Here is a 20,021-nt window from a genome sequence, read left to right on the forward strand (position 1 = left end):
AGTTGAAGTTAATATTTCAAGCAAATGCCCGAATTGAGAGATATGAAGTCTCCAATAAGTTTTACAGCTGCAAGATGGAGGAGAATAGTTCTGTCAGTGAACATATACTCAAAATGTCTGGGTATAACAATCACTTGATTCAACTGGGAGTTAATATTCTGGATGATAGTGTCATTGACAGAATTCTTCAATCACTGCCACCAAGCTACAAGAGCTTCGTGATGAACTATAATATGCAAGGGATGGATAAGACAATTCCCGAACTCTTCGCAATGCTAAAGGCTGCGGAGGTAGAAATCAAGAAGGAGCATCAAGTGTTGATGGTCAACAAGACCACCAGTTTCATGAAAAATGGTAAAAGGAAGAAGAAGGGGAACTTCAAGAAGAACGACAAAGAAGTTGCTGCTCAAGAGAAGAAACCTAAGTCTGGACCTAAGCCTGAGACTGAGTGCTTCTACTGCAAACAGACTGGTCACTGGAAGCGGAACTGCCCCAAGTATTTGGCGGATAAGAAGGATGACAAGGTGAACAAAGGTATATGTGATATACATGTTATTGATGTGTACCTTACTAGAGCTCGCAGTAGCACCTGGGTATTTGATACTGGTTCTATTGCTAACATTTGCAACTCAAAACAAGGACTACGAATAAAGGAAGACTGGCTAAGGACGAGGTGACGATGCGCGTGGGAAATGGTTCTAAAGTCGATGTGATTGCCGTCGACACGCTACCTGATCTACATCTACCTTCGGGATTAGTTTTAGACCTGAATAATTGTTATTTGGTGCCAGCGTTAAGCATGAACATTATATCTGGATCTTGTTTGATGCGATAAATCTGAGAATAATGGTTGTTCTATTTATATGAGTAATATATTTTATGGTCATGCACCCTTGAAGAGTGGTCTATTTGTGCTGAATCTCAATAGTAGTGATACACATATTCATAATGTTGAAGCCAAAAGATGCAGAGTTGATAATGATAGTGCAACTTGTTTGTGGCACTGCCGTTTGGGTCATATTGGTGTAAAGCGCATGAAGAAACTCCATACTGATGGACTTCTGGAATCACTTGATTATGAATCTCTTGGTACTTGCGAACCATGCCTCATGGGCAAGATGACTAGAACGCCGTTCTCTGAAACAATGGAGCGAGCAACAGATTTATTGGAAATCATACATACTGATGCATGTGGTCAGATGAATATTGAGGCTCGCGGTGGGTATCGTTATTTTCTCACCTTCACATATGATTTGAGAAGATATGGGTATATCTACTTAATGAAACAGAGGTCTGAAACATTTGAAAAGTTCAAAGAATTTCAGAGTGAAGTGGAAAATCATCGTAACAAGAAAATAAAGTTTCTACGATCTGATCGTGGAGGAGAATATTTGAGTTACGAATTTGGTCGACATTTGAAATAATGTGGAATAGTTTCGCAACTCACGCCACCCAGAACACCATAGCGTAATGTTGTGTCCGAATGTCGTAATCGTACTTTACTATATATGGTGCGATCTATGATGTCTCTTATTGCTTTACCGCTATCGTTTTGGGGTTATGCTTTAGAGACGGCTGCATACACGTTAAATAGGGCACCATCGAAATTCGTTGAGACGACGCCTTATGAACATTGGTTTGGCAAGAAACCAAAGTTGTCGTTTCTTAAAGTTTGGGGCTGCGATGCTTATGTGAAAAAGCTTCAACCTGATAAGCTCGAACCCAAATCGGAGAAATGTGTCTTCATAGGATACCCAAAGGAAACTATTGGGTACACCTTCTATCACATATCTGAAGGAAAGACATTTGTTGCTAAGAATGGATCCTTTCTAAAGAAGGAGTTTCTCTCGAAAGAAGTGAGTGGGAGGAAAGTAGAACTTGATGAGGTAACTGTACCTGCTCCCTTATTGGAAAGTAGTTCACGACAGAAACCGGTTCCTGTGACACCTACACCAATTAGTGAGGAAGCTAATGATATTGATCATGAAACTTCATATCAAGTTACTACCGAACCTCGTAGGTCAACCAGAGTAAGATCCGCACCAGAGTGGTACGGTAATCCTATTCTGGAGGTCATGTTACTTGACCAAGGCGAACCTACGAACTATGAAGAAGCGATGGTGAGCCCAGATTCCGCAGAATGGCTCGAGGCCATGAAATCTTAGATGGGATCCATGTATGAGAACAAAGTGTGGACTTTGGTTGATTTGCCCGATGATCGGCAAGCCATAGAGAATAAATGGATCTTCAAGAAGAAGACTGATGTTGACGGTAATGTTACTGTCTACAAAGCTCGACTTGTTGTGAAAGGTTTTTGACAAGTTCAAGGGGTTGACTACGATGAGACTTTCTCACCCGTAGCGATGCTTAAGTCTGTCCGAATCATGTTAGCAATTGCCGCATTTTATGATTATGAAATTTGGCAAATGGATGTCAAAACTGCATTCCTGAATGGATTTCTGGAAGAAGAGTTGTATATGATGCAACCATAAGATTTTGTCGATCCAAAGGGAGCTAACAAAGTGTGCAAGCTCCAGCGATCCATTTATGGACTGGTGCAAGCCTCTCGGAGTTGGAATAAACATTTTGATAGTGTGATCAAAGCATATGGTTTTATACAGACTTTTGGAGAAGTCTGTATTTACAAGAAAGTGAGTTGGAGCTCTGTAGCATTTCTAATATTATATGTGGATGACATATTGTTGATTGGAAATGATATAGAATTTCTTGATAGCATAAAAGGATACTTGAATAAGAGTTTTTCAATGAAAGACCTCGGTGAAGCTGCTTATATATTGGGCATCAAGATCTATAGAGATAGATCAAGACGGTTAATTGGACTTTCACAAAGCACATACCTTGATAAAGTTTTGAAGAAGTTCAAAATGGATCAAGCAAAGAAAGGGTTCTTGCCTGTGTTACAAGGTGTGAAGTTGAGTCAGACTCAATGCCCGACTACTCCAGAAGATAGAGAGAAAATGAAAGATGTTCCCTATGCTTCAGCCATAGGCTCTATCATGTATGCAATGATGTGTACCAGACCTGATGTGTGCCTTGTTATTAGTTTAGCAGGGAGGTACCAAAGTAATCCAGGAGTGGATCACTCGACAGCGGTCAAGAACATCCTGAAATACCTGAAAAGTACTAAGGATATGTTTCTCGTTTATGGAGGTGACAAAGAGGTCGTCGTATATGGTTATGTCGATGCGAGCTTTGACACTGATCTGGACGATTCTAAATCGCAAACCGGATACATGTTTATATTGAATGGTGGAGCTGTCAATGGTGCAGTTCTAAACAAAGCGTCGTGGCGGGATCTACGTGTGAAGCAGAGTACATAGCTACTTCGGAAGCAGCAAATGAAGGAGTTTGGATGAAGGAGTTCATATCCGATCTAGGTGTCATACCTAGTGCATCGGGTCCAATGAAAATCTTTTGTGACAATACTGGTGCCATTGCCTTGGCAAAGGAATCCAGATTTCACAAGAGAACCAAGCACATCAAGAGACGCTTCAATTCCATCTGGGATCAAGTCCAGGTGGGAGACATAGAGATTTGCAAGATACATACGGATCTGATGTTGCAGACCCGTTGACTAAGCCTCTTCCACGAGCAAAACATGATCAACACCAAGACTCCATGGGTGTTAGAATCATTACTGTGTAATCTAGATTACTGACTCTAGTGCAAGTGGGAGACTGAAGGAAATATGCCCTAGAGGCAATAATAAAGTTATTATTTATTTCGTTATTTCATGATAAATGTTTATTATTCATGCTAGAATTGTATTAACCGGAAACATAATACATGTGTGAATACATAGACAAACATAGTGTCACTAGTATGCCTCTACTTGACTAGCTCGTTAATCAAAGATGGTTGAGTTTCCTAACCATAGACATGATTTGTCATTTGATAAATGGGATCACATCATTAGGAGAATGATGTGATTGACTTGACCCATTCCGTTAGCTTAGCACTTGATCGTTTAGTTTACCGCTATTGCTTTCTCCATGACTTATACATGTTCCTATGACTAAGAGATTATGCAACTCCCGATTACCAGAGGAAACACTTTGTGTGCTACCAAACGTCACAACGTAACTGGGTGATTATAAAGGTGCTCTACAGGTGTCTCCGATGGTACTTGTTGAGTTGGCATAGATCGAGATTAGGATTTGTCACTCCAATTATCGGAGAGGTATCTCTGGGCCCTCTCGGTAATGCACATCACTATAAGCCTTGCAAGCAATGTGACTAATGAGTTAGTTACGAGATGATGCACTACGGAACGAGTAAAGAGACTTGCCGGTAATGAGATTGAGCTAGGTATTGAGATACCGACGATCGAATCTCGGGCAAGTAACATACCGATGACAAAGGGAACAAGTATGCCGTTATGCGGTTTGACCGATAAAGATCTTCGTAGAATATGTAGGAACCAATATGAGCATCCAGGTTCCGCTATTGGTTATTGACCGGAGACGTGTCTCGGTCATGTCTACATAGTTCTCGAACCCGTAGGGTCCGCACGCTTAAAGTTTTGTGAAGATCGATATTACGAGTTTATATGTTTTGATGTACCGAAGGTAGTTCGGAGTCCCGGATATGATCATGGACATGATGAGGAGTCTCGAAATGGTCGAGACGTAAAGATCCATATATTGGACGACTCTATTTGGACATCGGAATGGTTCCGGGTGAATTCGGGAATTTACCGGAGTACCGGGAGGTTACCGGAACCGCCCGGTAAGTGTATGGGCCTTAGTGGAATAGAGGAGGAGGAAGCATAGGAGGGGGGGGGGGCGCCCCCCAAGCCCAATCCGAATTGGGTGAGGGGCCCGACCCCCCTTTCCTTCTCCTCTCCCTCCTCTTTCCCACCTCTCCTACTCCAACTTGGAAGGGGGGAATCCTACTCCAGGTGGGAGTAGGACTCCCCTATGGCGCGCCCTAGAGAGGGCCGGCCCTCCCCCTCCTCTACTCCTTTATATACGGGGAGGGAGGCACCCCTTGGAGACACAACAATTGATCATTGATCTTTTAGCCGTGTGCGGTGCCCCCTCCACCATAATCCACCTCGGTCATATCGTAGCGGTGCTTAGGCGAAGCCCTGCGTCGGTAGCATCATCATCACCGTCATCATGCCATCATGTTGACGGAACTGTCCCTCGAAGCTCTGCTGGATCGGAGTTCGTGGGACGTCATCAAGTTGAATGTGTGCTGAACTCGGAGGTGCCGTGCGTTCGGTACTTGGATCGGTCGGATCGTGAAGACGTAGGACTACATCAACCGCGTTGTTCTAACGCTTCCGCTTTCGGTCTACGAGGGTACGTGGACACACTCTCCCCTCTCGTTGCTATGCATCATCATGATCTTGCGTGTTTGTAGGATTTTTTTTGAAATTACTACGTTCCCCAACACCTACTTCTTTACATAGGACTTAAGCTATATGTAGGTCTCCATCAACTGCAATAAGTGCATTCTCTGATGCGGATTGGGTTGGGTGTCCAGATGACAGGAGATCTACTGGAGGTTTTGCTGTTTTCCTTGGGTCTAATCTTATATCTTGGAATGCAAAGAAACAAGCAACAGTATCACGTTCCAGTACTGAAGCAGAATATAAGTCTCTGACAAATGTAACTGCTGAGGTAAAGTGGATAGAAACTCTACTTGATGAACTAGGAATTGGAAGATCACATGTGTCACAACTATGGTGTGACAACTTGGGTGCAACGTATCTCTCTGCAAATCCTGTATTTCATGCCAGAACAAAACACATAGAAATTGATTATCACTTTGTTCGTGAAAGAGCAGCACAGAAGCTACTAGAAATACAGTTCATCCCAACAGGAGATCTAGTTGCTGATGGGTTTACTAAGCCTCTACAAGTTCGACAGTTTCAAGCCTTCAAGAACAATCTGAACCTTGATGAGTTAAGTTTGAGGGAGGATGTTAAATGATAGGCTTGTAGAAATTGTATAGGCTAGTATTTTGTGACATGTTGTCACGTCTTGTGTATACGTGCGTGTAATCTTGGGCGGCAGGTTGTTAGCTAGGAAAGGTTTATCTTTGTGTAGCTTGGAGTAGAGGCCAAGCCTAGTAACAACCTGCGCCTCCTCTTGTAATCTGTCATCTCTATATAACACGTACGCGTCCTTGCCGAACTGCATACGCTTCCACAATTCTTTTTCTTTCAAGCGACAGTGTGCTTGCTCGCTCCTGCAAAGGTCTTCCAGGGATGCTAGCGGCGCTGTGGCAAGCTACAAGCAGAGTGCCAAACAAGCAAGCGATGCTGCAACAGTGGTAACCATTGTTGGAAGGCCAGGAATGAGTACGGCGAGGGGGCACGATTGTGGTGTGATGCTGACAGGATTTTCTGCGAGTGCGATGCTGCAACTGTGTCCACCGGTGCTGTGAGGCCAGAGATGGGTATGACAAGGGAGTGTTGCGGTGGTGTGCTGCAAGCCGGTGTTGTGAAGGAAGCACCGTGCTGAAAAGGCCGTTGAGGGTGCTTTGAGTTGCAATGAGATTGATAGTGCTGTGATGGCAGCCGGCGATGCTACATGGTGCGGGGGAGATGGCCTCTTGCGGGCCTCCAAGATGATCGGGCGATGACGCGATAAGGACGACTGAGGATTTCATCTAAATGTCCCGAACATGCTAATCGGGCGGCTAGCAAGGTGACAAATCCTTGCGTTGGGATAATCGGGTTGATGCCTAGCGTTGGCCATATTATTTGGAAAACCTTGAGAATCGGCGACCGATCAAGCCTCGCGCCGGCCACCTCCCGCAATCGACATGTCCCATATGGGCCCCACCCACATTTGTGTCTCCAGAGCTGTCTCCCATCTCCAGAATCTGCTGCATGCTGGAGCCGGCCAGTAGGGATGTTGCATCCGCGAGCGCACAGTGCTGGAACCGGCAGGTGACGATGTTGCGACCACAGGGCTAGCTGAGGGCCCTTTTTCCTGTGCTTGCGGGGGAAGACGATGACGTGTAAAGGAGATCAAACGGCCGTTGTGCCTCACATCAAACAGATGGCGAGTCGACTGATGTGGGAGCGGGACCGGTCGACCGAGGTACTAGCCATATTTGTTTTTTGAAATTTAATTTTAGCCATATTATTTGACTATACAGAATTAGGTGGGACCATCCACGGGGATTCAGCGTGGCGTGCTGCTCAAGAAATCGATCAAATCCAGCCTTTTATTGGTTGCCGTAGTAGCTATGGCTAGCCTCCGAGAGAATCTACCCAGCCAGCTTCAAAACCAGGTCGCTCCTGGTCTTCGATCACGTTAGGTTATCGATCAAACGGGATGGGGGAGGGGGAGAAGGCCATGATCAGAGTATTGTCCGTCACTGCCGTTGGATTGGCCTGTACAGCGTTGAGGCTGTACGAGGAAGAGCTCAGGTCCCTCTTCACCTCCAGGCCGGCCTTCCTCAAGACCTTGGACCCCGCCGGGGCTGATCCGGTCATCGGCCGCGACGACGAGATCGACCGCGTCATCTGCATCCTCTGCGGCCGGACCAAGAACTGCGCCGTGCTTGTCGGGGCGGCCGGCGTCGGCAAGACGGCCATCGTCGAGGGCCTCGCCCAGCGCATCGCAGCTGGGGCGGTCCCCGCCGCGCTCGCCGGGGCCCGCGTGGCGGAGCTCGACGTCGGGGCGATGGTCGCGGGGACTCAGTGGCGCGGCATGTTTGAGCAGCGCTTGAAGGATGCCATCAAGCTGGTGGAGGATGCCCGTGGCAAGCTCATCCTCTTCATAGACGAGATGCACATGATTGTTGGTGCTGGCGACCGAGACGGCACCGGGGACGCCGCCAACATCCTCAAGCCGGCGTTGGCCCGTGGCCGCATCCGTTGCATAGGCGCTACCACATCCGAAGAGTACCGCAGATACATCCAGAAGGATGCGGCGCTCGATCGGCGGTTCCAAAGGGTTGATGTCGAGGAGCCGAGCGTGCCGGCGACCGTTGCCATCCTGCAGGGGTTGAAGCACCGGTACCAAGACCACCATGGACTGACAATTCGCGACGATGCTCTTGCTGCTGCTGCGCAGCTCGCTGGCCGCTATATTACCGGTAAGTTCGTCATATGGTTGAGAGCTAATTCAGTTCACTTTCGTAGGTTTGTGCATCTTGAAGAAATTGTGGATTTTGCTGTTGTCAGGTCGCCAGTTTCCTGATAAAGCAATTGATTTGATGGACGAGGCATGCACTACCGTGAAGTTGCATAAGCAAAAAGAAGTTCAAAATAAGGATACTAACACTATAAATGCACCGGAAGAGTTAACCGTTGGTCCATGCCATATTGCCCAGGTAAATTAACATTCCTTGCTAATCGTATCAGTGTGAGTAGTTTTCATTTGTTTCCGTGTGATGTTCATGCCATATTCTATTGTTATATGAAGGTTGTGAGCCGATGGACTAAAATTCCGATCACCACACTTGGTCGAGAGGAAGAGAAGTTGAGCCACCTAGCAGACAGATTGCATGAGAGGATTGTTGGACAGTATGAAGCGGTTAATTTGGTTGCCCAAGAAGTGCTACGTTCTAGGGTCGGGTTTGATCAATCTGGCCAACCAATTGGCTCTTTCCTCTTTTTGGGCCCGGCTGGTGTTGGAAAGACAGAGCTTGCGAAAGCACTTGCCGATAAGTTGTTTGACAATGAGAAGGCATTAGTCCGCTTTGACATGTCTGAATATGCCGATAGTGGTTCTGTGTTACGTCTCATTGGAGGACCTCGAAGGTTTAGCTTGTACACACTTTGGACTTGTATTTGTTTCTGAAATTCCTACTCACGTCTCACTTTTCCATTTGACTTTCTAAAGCTACGAAGAAGATGGACAACTCACCGAGAAAGTCAGGAGCCAACCGTATAGCGTTGTTCTTTTTGATGAGGCGGATAAGGCACATCCTTCGATATTCAAGGTTCTCATTCAACTCCTTGATGATGGCATGCTGGTTGATGGGAAAGGACGCAACATAAATTTCAAGAACACTATCATCATCATGAGCTCAACTCTAGGAGCAGAGAACCTGTCAGCTAGAATGGCTGGAGAAAACATAGAAACTGCACGAGATCTTCTCAGGAAACAGGTATATGTATCCCAAACTGTCCCTTGTAAAGTCCCGGTGCGCACCCTGCTGATTGACAAATTTACTTGTTGATGATGCAGGTCGAGAAACGCTTTAAGCCTGAATTTCTCAACAAACTGAGTGAAATTGTGATGTTTGAGCCGCTTTCACACGATGAACTGAGGAAGATCACGAGAATCCAGATGAAGAGGGTCATTGATACGGCAGCTTATAAGGGCATCTCTCTGCTTGTAACAGATGCCGCATTGGATGTCATTTGGTCAGAAGCACACGACACGGTAAGTGCATGTTATTTTTACCAAACGAAATCATACTTATTTGGGTAGTTATTTGTACATATCCTGCTTACTATGCATACATGTACTATGTATTGCAGGTGTATGGCGCAAGGCCTATTAAAAGGTGGATGAAGAAAAATGTGACAAGAGTTCTTGTGGACATGCTGGTCAATGGAGAAGCATGTCAAGGCTCGACCATCTCCATCGATGCCGCTGACGATAATAAGGAGCTGAAATACCAGGTACAGAAGTAGCATGCCGGAGGTGGCAGATCTACGTGGCCAGCAATTAGTTTTGCGTGCTATATCTGTATCTGTAACAAAACGGTCAGTACAAGTTCCAGGTTTGTGGGTAATTAATCTTGCTTGGTGGGACTTGTACTTCACGATGTGCCCACCGAGGAAAGGGAAAACCTATGACTGACTGCTACTGACTTTAGATCTTCTATATGAAAACTAAGCCTCGGCTTGAGCTGACTCTGATTTTCTACGTGGAAACCTTTCTCCCTCTCAGCCGGCGCACCCTCCTTAGCCGGAGCCACCGATGCTCCTCCGATCTGGTGCCCGCCTTGTCAAAGGTGCGCATCGGCCATCTCTCTGACAACCAGCCATTGGGCCTCGCTCGGGGAGGTGGCGGGCTTGAATTAGCCTGTCTGAATTTGAGATGCCATTGTAATATTTGAAGAAGAAGGACGGTCGGTACATCGCTTACCTAGGAGCTTGTGGCCAATCAATGTCGACCGGTGGGAACGACAGCATCGAGCTTGGACGTCACGGAGATAGGACCCGGCGAGGGTGTGAAAGCTCGATGGCGACGAGCTGTGGCTGCTAGAGGTCAACGGCCTCGAGAGCCACACTACTATACCAAACTCGGCGTAAAAGGGCATACATCTGACAACTTGAAAACTAAGCCTCGGCTTGAGCTGACTTTGTGACCCATTTTCCCTCTCCAGCAGCCGCGCCCTCCTCAGCCCTGAGCCCCCGATGCTTCCCCGATTTGGCAGCCGCCATGTCGGTGGTATGCATCGGCGGCACATTGTAATTGTGCCATCTCTCTAAAAACTCGCTCGGGGAGGTGGCGGACTTGAATAAGACTTTGAGATGTTGGTGTAATAGTTGGAAGAAGAAGAACAGTCAATACATTGCTTACCTCGGAGCTCGCGCTCAATCAATGTCGACCGATGTGCATGGTGGCAGCGAGCTTAGCGAGGTTGTGGAGAGAGGACCCGACGAGGGGGGGTGGAAGCTCGACGGCACGGACCCAAGGCTGTGAGAGGTCCATGGCCTCGAGTGCCTATTTAGGTCTCCCATTTCTTCTTTGATTTTGCTCCTTAAATGGAAGAATGTCACAAAGATTGCCCACTAGCACTGATGGATCATGTCCCTTGGATCACAAGAATGGATGGTCCACATTCCTTAAGAAGGCAAAATTACTCGGCTAATTTGATAAAACCAGATGAAAACTCCATTCAATGCCATGAGGCTGTCCTCTGATAGAAACTAGCAAAAACTACATTTAGCATATACCGATTCTTTTCCCTAGCAAAAAACATAGGGTTTCTTTGTCCTTTGTCAGTGCGCGTACGTCGCCAAGAGTTTCCTCAGTCGACTGTGAGATTGTCCCCGTTGATTGTCGATCTCTCTTCCTAAGATCCGCGGTTTGTTCCGTCCATGGAGAACAAGCAAGAGCTGTGTTGATGATCTATTGGGCCGATTCCATCTGCACGAGGAGAACAATAATCACGTTGTGTGGGAAGATGAAGTCATGGAACTCCCGCAACAGGCCAAGTGGCTGGCGATCATGATAGTGCACACGACACGAGGGGTTTAGCCTAGTGCGCTGTTCTTCAACATAAGATTGGCTTGGAATCATGCATAAGATGTAATTTGGAGAAGGATTGAAGATAACCTCTTTACGATTAAATCCAAGTGTTTAGGGGACTGGAACAAAGCTATGTTCATGGGTCCCTGGCTCTTTAAAACCAAGCTCTATTGATTGAAGAGTATGACGGATTTTCGGAATCCTAGATCGATAGTCCTTGACAAGTTATTTGTCTGGGCGCAAGTGCATATGTTGCTGAATAATTTCATCCATGGAAAGAACATATGTGGAATATGTAGAACATATGTTATCGTCTGGTTTTGTAGGAGACTTTTGCCTTCGTGTAAAGATGAATGTTAACAAAATAATCACTAGGTTTGCGTACATTACAAATGGAGGGGAGAAGGAGTGGTACCATGTTAAGTATGAGAAATTGCCAATCTTCTATGGTGATTGTGAATTGATGGGACACTGGCACCAGGAATGTGGTGATGGAATTCATGATGAATCAAAACTTGAATAGGGTGACTTTATTTTAGCCGATGGAGGACGAGGTAGAGGTCCCGGCAGGGGTAGTGGTCATAGTTTTGGAGGAGTTTGGAGGAGGTTGGGGATCTAATGATGGCTTCTAGGAGGATGTAGATGCACTAGTCATGAAGGATATGGCCGTGGGCGTGGTCAGATGTGAGATTGCACCTAGGTGTTTTAACATTGTATTTCAGGGGGGTGGCAGTGGTGTACCTGAAAGATCAGAACCCGGATGCAAGAACCCCCCCCCCTCCCCCCCCCCAATGAGAAGGGTAAAAACCACAGCGTAGCCAGTGAAACTTCACTATATCGGGAGACATTACAAACACGAGGGATTTACAACGATGATCTTATCACATGTGGCGGCTTACAAAGGATACACACACACACTGATCTGCTATGGCCCAAGCCTCCTGACAACAGGCCTCCGCTCTGCTCCGTCAGAAGTTAGCCTTATCTGAATTTGGATTACAAACAAACACCGCCATTGTTGCCTCCTTGGCTGAGGAAACTGCAAGGGTTGGTGCCAAGGAAAGAAGGATGGGTGCGGAGGAGGCCTTGGCCGAGATAGAGGTCGAGATTACTGAGGAGCTGGTTGTCGTGGCCGAGGAGAAAGTCAAGGCTGCCATGTTGATTTCCTCTGATAATTGCGATGATGCCAAGTTGCCAACGACCCCAATTATACATTCAGGATCCCCAGAGGGTAGAGAGGGAGGTAGTCGATAGCAAATGTGATTGAACCGTGCACTATCGAGGAGATCAGGAGGTACTACGCTCAGTTCGAGTTGAAGGCGCGGGAGAATTAGTTTCTTCCATGTATTTGTCGATTTACGTTCGATTACATAGTTTTATGTTATGTTTGTTTCGCTAAAACAAGTTCACCCAGTCATGCAGTCATGTTTGGTAATGTGTGTTTGGAGTTTATGCTATGTTGTATCTGAATATTTCACATTGTGTTCAAAATTAAGTTAACCCACAAAAGGGAATAAATTAAGTTCATACATGTACTATTAAAGGTGAATGTGTACGTAGTCATTCATTGACACAGCCTCCCATCCATCGAAGGAACAACCCGCCGATTTTTTCTTACGTAATTCACTCTTGCACTAGTTTTTACCAATTCTTTCTATCCCGAGACAGCCATCCGACGCTGCACGAACCGCTCCCCTCCTCATCTGCATCTCTTGGTGCTCGATTTCCCCTCACGCAGGGTTCCTTGGGATCAGAGCTGGCCAAACAGGCCGTGCCTAGCATGCCAGCCCACGAGCACGCTGGCACGACACATGACGGGCCAGGCCCAGCACGGGCTAATCGGGCCGTGCTAGTCACGCGGTGCACCGTGCTTAGGCCACAAGGTTGAGCACATGGGCCGGCACGACATATGACCCGTTTATTTATTTTATCTATATATATATATGGAATTAAACAGCCCAATAGGCCAAAAAAATAGCCTAGCAGGCCAAACAACATGTGGGCCTATCGTGCCTGGTGGGCCGGCGGGCTAGCCAGATTTGCCGAGGGGCCGTGCCTCGGCGCAGCACATGGGCCAACAAAACATGGACCATTTACTAATCGTGACCCAGTGGGCCGTGCCATGCCATGCACGATTAGCACGTGTCGGGTTGTGTTGTGTCGTGCCGGCCCGTTTGGCCAGCTCTCCTCCTGATAGAGGTTGCGTGCTGCCGCTCAATTCCCCATCCCCTTTCCCCTTCCTCCAGGACTACCCGTGGCTGGCCCTTCTTCCACCATGGATGGCGAGCGACCCCCATGGCGACCCATGCCTACTCTGCAGCAGCGTGGAGGACCAGGCCCTTTTGATCCAATGCGATGGTGAGGATCAGTGTGCGCGCCACCACCTTCGCTGCTTGCATATCGGAGTCATTCCCCAATGCCAGGTATTCATTCATGTCCATCACTCCACCACCAACAAGGAGGACGCTGCTGCATCACCGCTCCTCTGATCTCAATGCCTTAGTTGCCACCCATCCTACGATCAACCTCCGCTTGACAGAAGAGGAAGTCCACACACAGCACCCCTCTCTCCTCCCTTTGAAACCCTAGAGTTCCGGCGAACCATGGCAACATGTACCTGCGATGATCCAGATGAGGGCCCCAAGGCACTCACCCGCGAGCACTGGAGGAGACGATGCCCTAGGAGGGGAGGAGGCAACCATGGCTACAAGTAGCAGGACCACCAGTTGCCGACCGCTGTGGTCGAGGCTTCGTTCGAGGTTTGTTCCTCTCCTCTTTGCTTCCTCCAATTTTCACGAGAAATGCACACCCATGAGAAAACTAGGTCAGTGGTTTTAGTCTTTAATATGGATGCCCTTTATCATGATCTTTTTACTATCCCGATTGGCTATTTGGTTTTGTTTTGAAATTTGACAAGTAAATGGTGTCAAATATTATGGGAAGCGTAGAACCCTTTGCTCAGGCCGCATTGCATTATATGGAACATATGCCGTGGCTTACAAGTTTGGATCGAGGCTAGATCGATCGGTTTATAGAGAAATATTCGGGAGAGGTTGAAACAGAAGAAGAGATAGAATAGGTTTACAATTTAAAGAGAATTCTATCCCTATACAGCAACTAATTCTAACACTCCCCCTCAATCTAAACCTCATGAAGCTTTGCCAAGGTTAAGATTGTACTTGAACTCATCTAGCCATCTCACGGTGAGTGGTTTTGTAAAGCCAACATGAAGTTGATCTCCTGTGGGTATGAACCGAATGTCAAGTAGCTTTCGAGCTACTCTTTCTCTGACAAAGTGAAAATCAACTTCAATATGTTTGGTTCGTGCATGGAAAATAGGATTAGCTGAAAGATAGGTGGCACCAATGTTATCACACCATAACCTAGCAGCTTGTGGAGCTTTAATTCCAAGCTCATAAAGTAAAGTCTGTATCCACATTACTTCAGCTGTTGCATTAGCCAAAGCTTTATACTCAGCCTCAATGCTAGACCTTGAAACTGTAGCCTGTTTCCTTGCACTCCATGATACAAGGTTTGTTCCCAGAAACACAACAAAACCACCTGTGGACCTTCTGTCATCAGGACAACCTGCCCAGTCTGCATCATAATATGCAGTAACAAGCATGGATGAAGACCTGGTAATATGAAGCCCAAGTCCCTCTGAAAACTTAAGATATCTCAAAATTCTCTTGACTGCAGTCCAATGAGTAGTTCTAGGTGCATGTAAATATTGACATACTTTGTTCACAGAGTAAGAAATGTCAGGACGTGTAAGAGTCAAATATTGTAAAGCACCTACAACACTTCTGTAATTTGTTGCATCCTCTGGTCCAAGCACTTCTCCACTTTCAACTGTAAGTTTTTCTGAGGTTGAGATTGGTGTACTCACAGGTTTACAATGTTCCAATCCCACTCTCCTGAGAATATCAGTAGCATATTTTTCCTGTGTGAGAAGTATGCCATCCTTTACCTGTTTAACCTCTATTCCAAGAAAATAGTGAAGATCACCTAGATCCTTAAGAGCAAACTCCAATTTCAGATCCTTAAGCAAACAGGTGGTGGCATCTGAACTTGAACTAGCAACAATTATATCATCAACATAAACAAGCACAAATATAGTGATATTGCCTTTATTGTAAAAGAACAAAGATGTATCTGCTTTTGATGGTGTAAACCCAAGTTGTTGTAACTGCATGCTCAATCTTGAGTACCAAGCTCTAGGGGCCTGTTTCAAACCATATAAAGCTTTATCCAACTTACAGACATAATGTGATGTGCTTTGGTTCTCATATCCCGGTGGTTGCCGCATGAACACTTCTTCCTCAAGAACACCATGAAGAAACGCGTTCTGAACGTCTAGTTGCCGTAGGCTCCAACCTCTGGAAATAGCAATAGACAACACAAGCCGAATAGTAGCTTCCTTAACAACATGACTAAAGGTATCTTCATAATCAATGCCAAACCTTTGTTTAAATCCTTTAGTAACTAATCTAGCCTTGTACCTGTCTATACTTCCATCATATTTTCACTTGATCTTGTATACCCATTTACAATCTATAACATTATTTCCCTTCCTTGGTGGTACTAAGTGCCAAGTTTTGTTTTTCATGAGTGCATTGTATTCACTATCCATAGCCTCCTTCCATTCTTTATGATTAAGTGCATCATGCAAGTGGGTTGGTTCACAAAAACTACTAAGGAAAGCTCTTTTGACCCTGTCATACCTTACAGTACCATCAGTATATTCTTTTGCCTTGATAATACCTGACTGAGATCGTGTATGGCGTCGCAGAGCTGCTGCTGGTGAAGCTTACCACAGAAGATCCCGGTGTGGCAGTCGCTGTTGGTTGCGCCACAGAAGATCCTGCAAGATCAGCTGCAACCGTGCCAGCCGCAGGTTCCCGATCCGGCTCCCGATTCGAGGCGGATCGCGACGCAGGCGTGTCAGGCATCCTGCTGTCGGCTCCTGGGTCGGCCCACGGGCTGGTGGCGCGAGGGGATTCGCCCCCGTCCGCTCCTGACGAGGTGGGCTCAGCATCGGGCCCCACTGCATGCGGGCTGTCGGCCACCAGCGCGGCTGAGACGGCGGGCTCCACACGGACGGGCCTGTCAGTCGCCCCAACGCGATTGGCTGCATGCGGATGCCCGCGATCGTCCTTGGATCGCGCGGCGCTGGAGACAGCGGGACTGGCGCAGGGATCTGCCTCGGATCGAACGCCGCTGCCACCCAAATCTGCGCCGCTGCCACCTGAATCTGCATGGGATCCAGTGCCTTCTTTGTCTGTTTCTGCATACATGAAATCATGACCCGAATATGCACAAATATCACTAGAATCTGAATTTTTTATGGAATTCTTCACAGGATCAGCTTTATATAATTCTCCCCCGTGATCTGGAAGAAGGGCTATTTCAGCACGTAGGAGAGCTCCAACATTTGGGTGAAGTTTGGCAAACGGAAAAAGGGTTTCATCAAAAACAACGTCTCTAGAGATATAGATACGGCCAGTTGCAATCTCTAAGCATTTGTACCCTTTGTGGAGATTACTATAGCCAAGAAAAACACATTGGGTGGATCGAAACTCGAGCTTGTGGCGATTATATGGACGCAAATTTGGGTAGCAAGCACACCCAAAAAATTTAAGAGAGTTATAATCGGGTGTTTGATGATATAATCGCTCTAATGGAGTGGAATTACCAATGACTTTACTCGCAAGACGATTGATAAGATAGGTGGCTGCGATAAATGCTTCATCCCAATATTTGAGAGGCATGGAGGCATGTGCAAGGAGGGAAAGACCAACTTCAACAATGTGGCGATGTTTTCTCTCAGCAGAGCCGTTTTGCTGATGAGCATGAGGGAAAGAGACATGATGTTCAATGCCTATGCTACGGAAAAAAGAGTTGAGCTTTTCATACTCCCCTTCCCAGTCACTTTGGACTGCCAAAATTTTCCTGTTAAAGTGCCTTTCAACAAGCTTTTGGAATTCTTGAAACATAGAAAAAACTTCAGATTTGTGCTTTAACAAGTAAATCCAAGTAAACTTGCTAAAATCATCAATGAAACTGACATAATATTTTTTTCTTCCAAAAGAATCTCTAGCATGACCCCATACATCACTGTAAATAAGCTCTAAAGGAGCATGAGACACACTGTTTGACCTAGGATAAGGGAGTTGGTGACTCTTGGCACACTGACAAGCTTCACAAACAGACTCACTGGATTGACTATATGACAAGGGCAAATTGCCTCTATTAACTACTTGTTTGACTATGACTGATGATGGGTGTCCTAATCTTTGATGACACCGTGCCAAAGAGGGCTTGATGACAGAATAAGCATGACGACGCCTGTGGTTGAAAACTCCGGATGAGATGGGGTAGAGCCCTCCAATGCATCTATCATGATGTAGAAGTTCCCTCGTTGCCCGATCCTTTATAAAAAAGTAACGAGGGTGAGTTTCAAAGAAGACATTATTATCAGTGGCTAAGCGAGACATAGAGGCAAGGTTTTTATCAGCTTGTGGAACATGAAGAACATCCTTTAGAACAAGATCATGTTTAAGAGTAGGAGAATTAATAAAAGCTTGACCGATGTGTTGAATATCCATACCTCCACCACTTGCAGCGTGAATCTGATCATTGCCAAGGTATTTCTCCCGGAGAGCGAGTTGCTCTAGTTCACCAGTAACGTGGTCGGTTGCACCAGAGTCTACGTACCACACACCATCGCCCCCTTGCTCGCGCATAGCTGCAGCAACAAGACGTGCGTCGGGGACAAAATCCTCATCATACCTATGCCAGCAATCCAGAACTTCATGTCCTGCCTTTTTGCAGAGTTGGCACTGAGGGCGCCCCCGGGAGGAAGAGGAGCGGCGGCCGGAGTTGTTGTTGAAGCCGCCGCCTGCTGGTTTGTTGGTGTAGTTGCTGGAGTTATTGTAGCCGCCGCCACCAGAGCTGTTGTAGCCGCCATCTCCCTGAAAGTGGCCACGCCCGCGCCCACCGGTGCGGGGCTGCCCCTGGTGACCGCGCCCACGGCCGCGACCATGAGAGACAGCATTGGCAGAAGATTGGCGAAGGTTGGTGCCGTGAAGAAGACTGAGGCAGGCATCAAAGCTCAGGAGCTGGCTGTAGAGCTCCTGAACCGTGATCGGTTCCACCCGAGCAGCAAGCGCCGAGACGACAGGATTATATTCCATGTCCAGTCCAGCGAGAATTTTGGAGATGATCCCCGGATCGGAGAGCGCGGCGGCGGTGCAGGCAACTTCATCTGTAAGACTTTTAATCTTGCCAAGGTACTCAGCCATTGTCATATTACCTTTCTGAAGATTGGTCAGCTCGATGCGGGTGTTTATGGCTTGAGCTTGACTCTGAGCAGCAAACATGGCATGAATGGCACGCCAAACTTCGGCCAGCGTCTGGAACGTGGCGACCTGTGCAAGGATATCGCGGGAAAGAGAGCCCATCAAATATCCTTGAAGTTGCTGCTGTTGTGCATACCAGAGGGTTCTTGCAAAGTTGGCGATCTGCTCTTCTTTGCCGTCCTTGGTGATGGTGAGGGTGGGCGGCGGTGCCGGGCTCTTCTCGTCGAGGTGATGCTCCATCTGTACTCCTTTGATCTGCGGCAGCACGACGGCCTTCCAGAGAAGAAAATTCCCCCTCGTCAGCTTCTCCTGTGGTGGTGGTCCAAGGGATGCGGTGGTGGTGGTGGATGAGGAGGCGAAGGTGGTGGAGGAGGTGGTGGAAAGTGCACCCATGGTGCTGGGCAACATGGCGGCGGAGGTGGTAGACATGCTCTCGATGGAGGAAGGTAGCTAGATGCGTTTTTGTTGAGGAAGAGGCTCTGTTACCATGTCAAATATTATGGGAAGTGTAGAACCCTTTGCTCGGGCCGCACTGCATTATATGGAACATATGCCGTGGCTTACAAGTTTGGATCGAGACTAGATCGATCGGTTTACAGAGAGATATTCGGGAGAGGTTGAAACAGAAGAAGAGATAGAATAGGTTTACAATTTAAAGAGAATTCTATCCCTATACAACAACTAATTTTAACAAATGGACCTTTCTTTTTTAGGGATAAGCAAATTAACTCCTAGTATACCATTATAATTAGGCAGACTGTCAAATGCTATGTTGCTTCTTCAAGGAAGACATTCATTTCGTTGCATTTGTACTTTCAAGCTCCGCCCAAGCACCAGCGCGCCCGAGCTCCCTCCAGAGCGGCTTGCGCCACACCACCCTGAGCGGAAAGGACCCCGCCGCCACCGAGCCACATGGGTTTTGCCCGGCGAGTCCTACCGACAGCAGCGAGGGGGTGGGCGATGACTGGGTGTGGCTCTGGCGGCAGCTAGGGTTCGCTCCTGGCCACCTGCGGGAGCGACCGAGGAGTGAGTCATTCTATGAATTCTGATGTGGTTTTCATCAATACGTAATCATGAAACTCGGAGCCTCGACGCCCACTCAAACCCCCTCGTCCCTCTGCTTGGGCTACTTGGGAAACCTAGCGCGTCGCCGGTATGCTCCCCTGCAGCACCTCCTTGCGTGTGCTTTTGCTATAAATGGAAAACCCATTGGGGCGTAGCAGCAAGGCAAGACTTCCTTGCACATGTATGCTCCATATAAAAATTTCCTTTTAAGATGATAGATAGGTTGAGAAATATAGCAATTCCTGTTATTTTGGCTACTACTCCGACATTGTTATCGGTTATATTAGGAACAATCACCATGAGGTGTGTCCAAGTATGACTAGTCACTAAAAGTGGTAGTTTACCAGGTGCGCCAGCTCTGTATAAATATACGTGGTACCCCCGTCCCCATGAGAAA

At 47.0% G+C, this 20,021-nt stretch overlaps 1 protein-coding gene and 1 non-coding gene across 2 annotated transcripts; one reads left to right on the top strand and one right to left on the bottom strand.

The window, feature by feature from the left end:
• Nucleotides 1-7,316: 7,316 nt before the first annotated feature.
• Nucleotides 7,317-9,631, top strand: LOC119299157 (chaperone protein ClpB1-like). The gene is made up of 6 exons (XM_037576420.1): nt 7,317-8,082; nt 8,171-8,319; nt 8,412-8,749; nt 8,832-9,099; nt 9,180-9,377; nt 9,476-9,631. Exons 1-6 carry the CDS (start codon nt 7,317-7,319, stop codon nt 9,629-9,631), a joined length of 1,875 nt encoding a protein of 624 aa, XP_037432317.1.
• Nucleotides 9,632-18,303: 8,672 nt separating this feature from the next.
• LOC119304624 lies at nt 18,304-18,435 on the bottom strand. Its single transcript, XR_005148377.1, has one exon. It is a non-coding gene; the product is annotated as a small nucleolar RNA Z247 (small nucleolar RNA).
• Nucleotides 18,436-20,021: the final 1,586 nt, after the last annotated feature.

Source organism: Triticum dicoccoides, chromosome 5A (assembly GCF_002162155.2).
Source record: "Triticum dicoccoides isolate Atlit2015 ecotype Zavitan chromosome 5A, WEW_v2.0, whole genome shotgun sequence".
NCBI classification, from domain to species: domain Eukaryota; kingdom Viridiplantae; phylum Streptophyta; class Magnoliopsida; order Poales; family Poaceae; genus Triticum; species Triticum dicoccoides.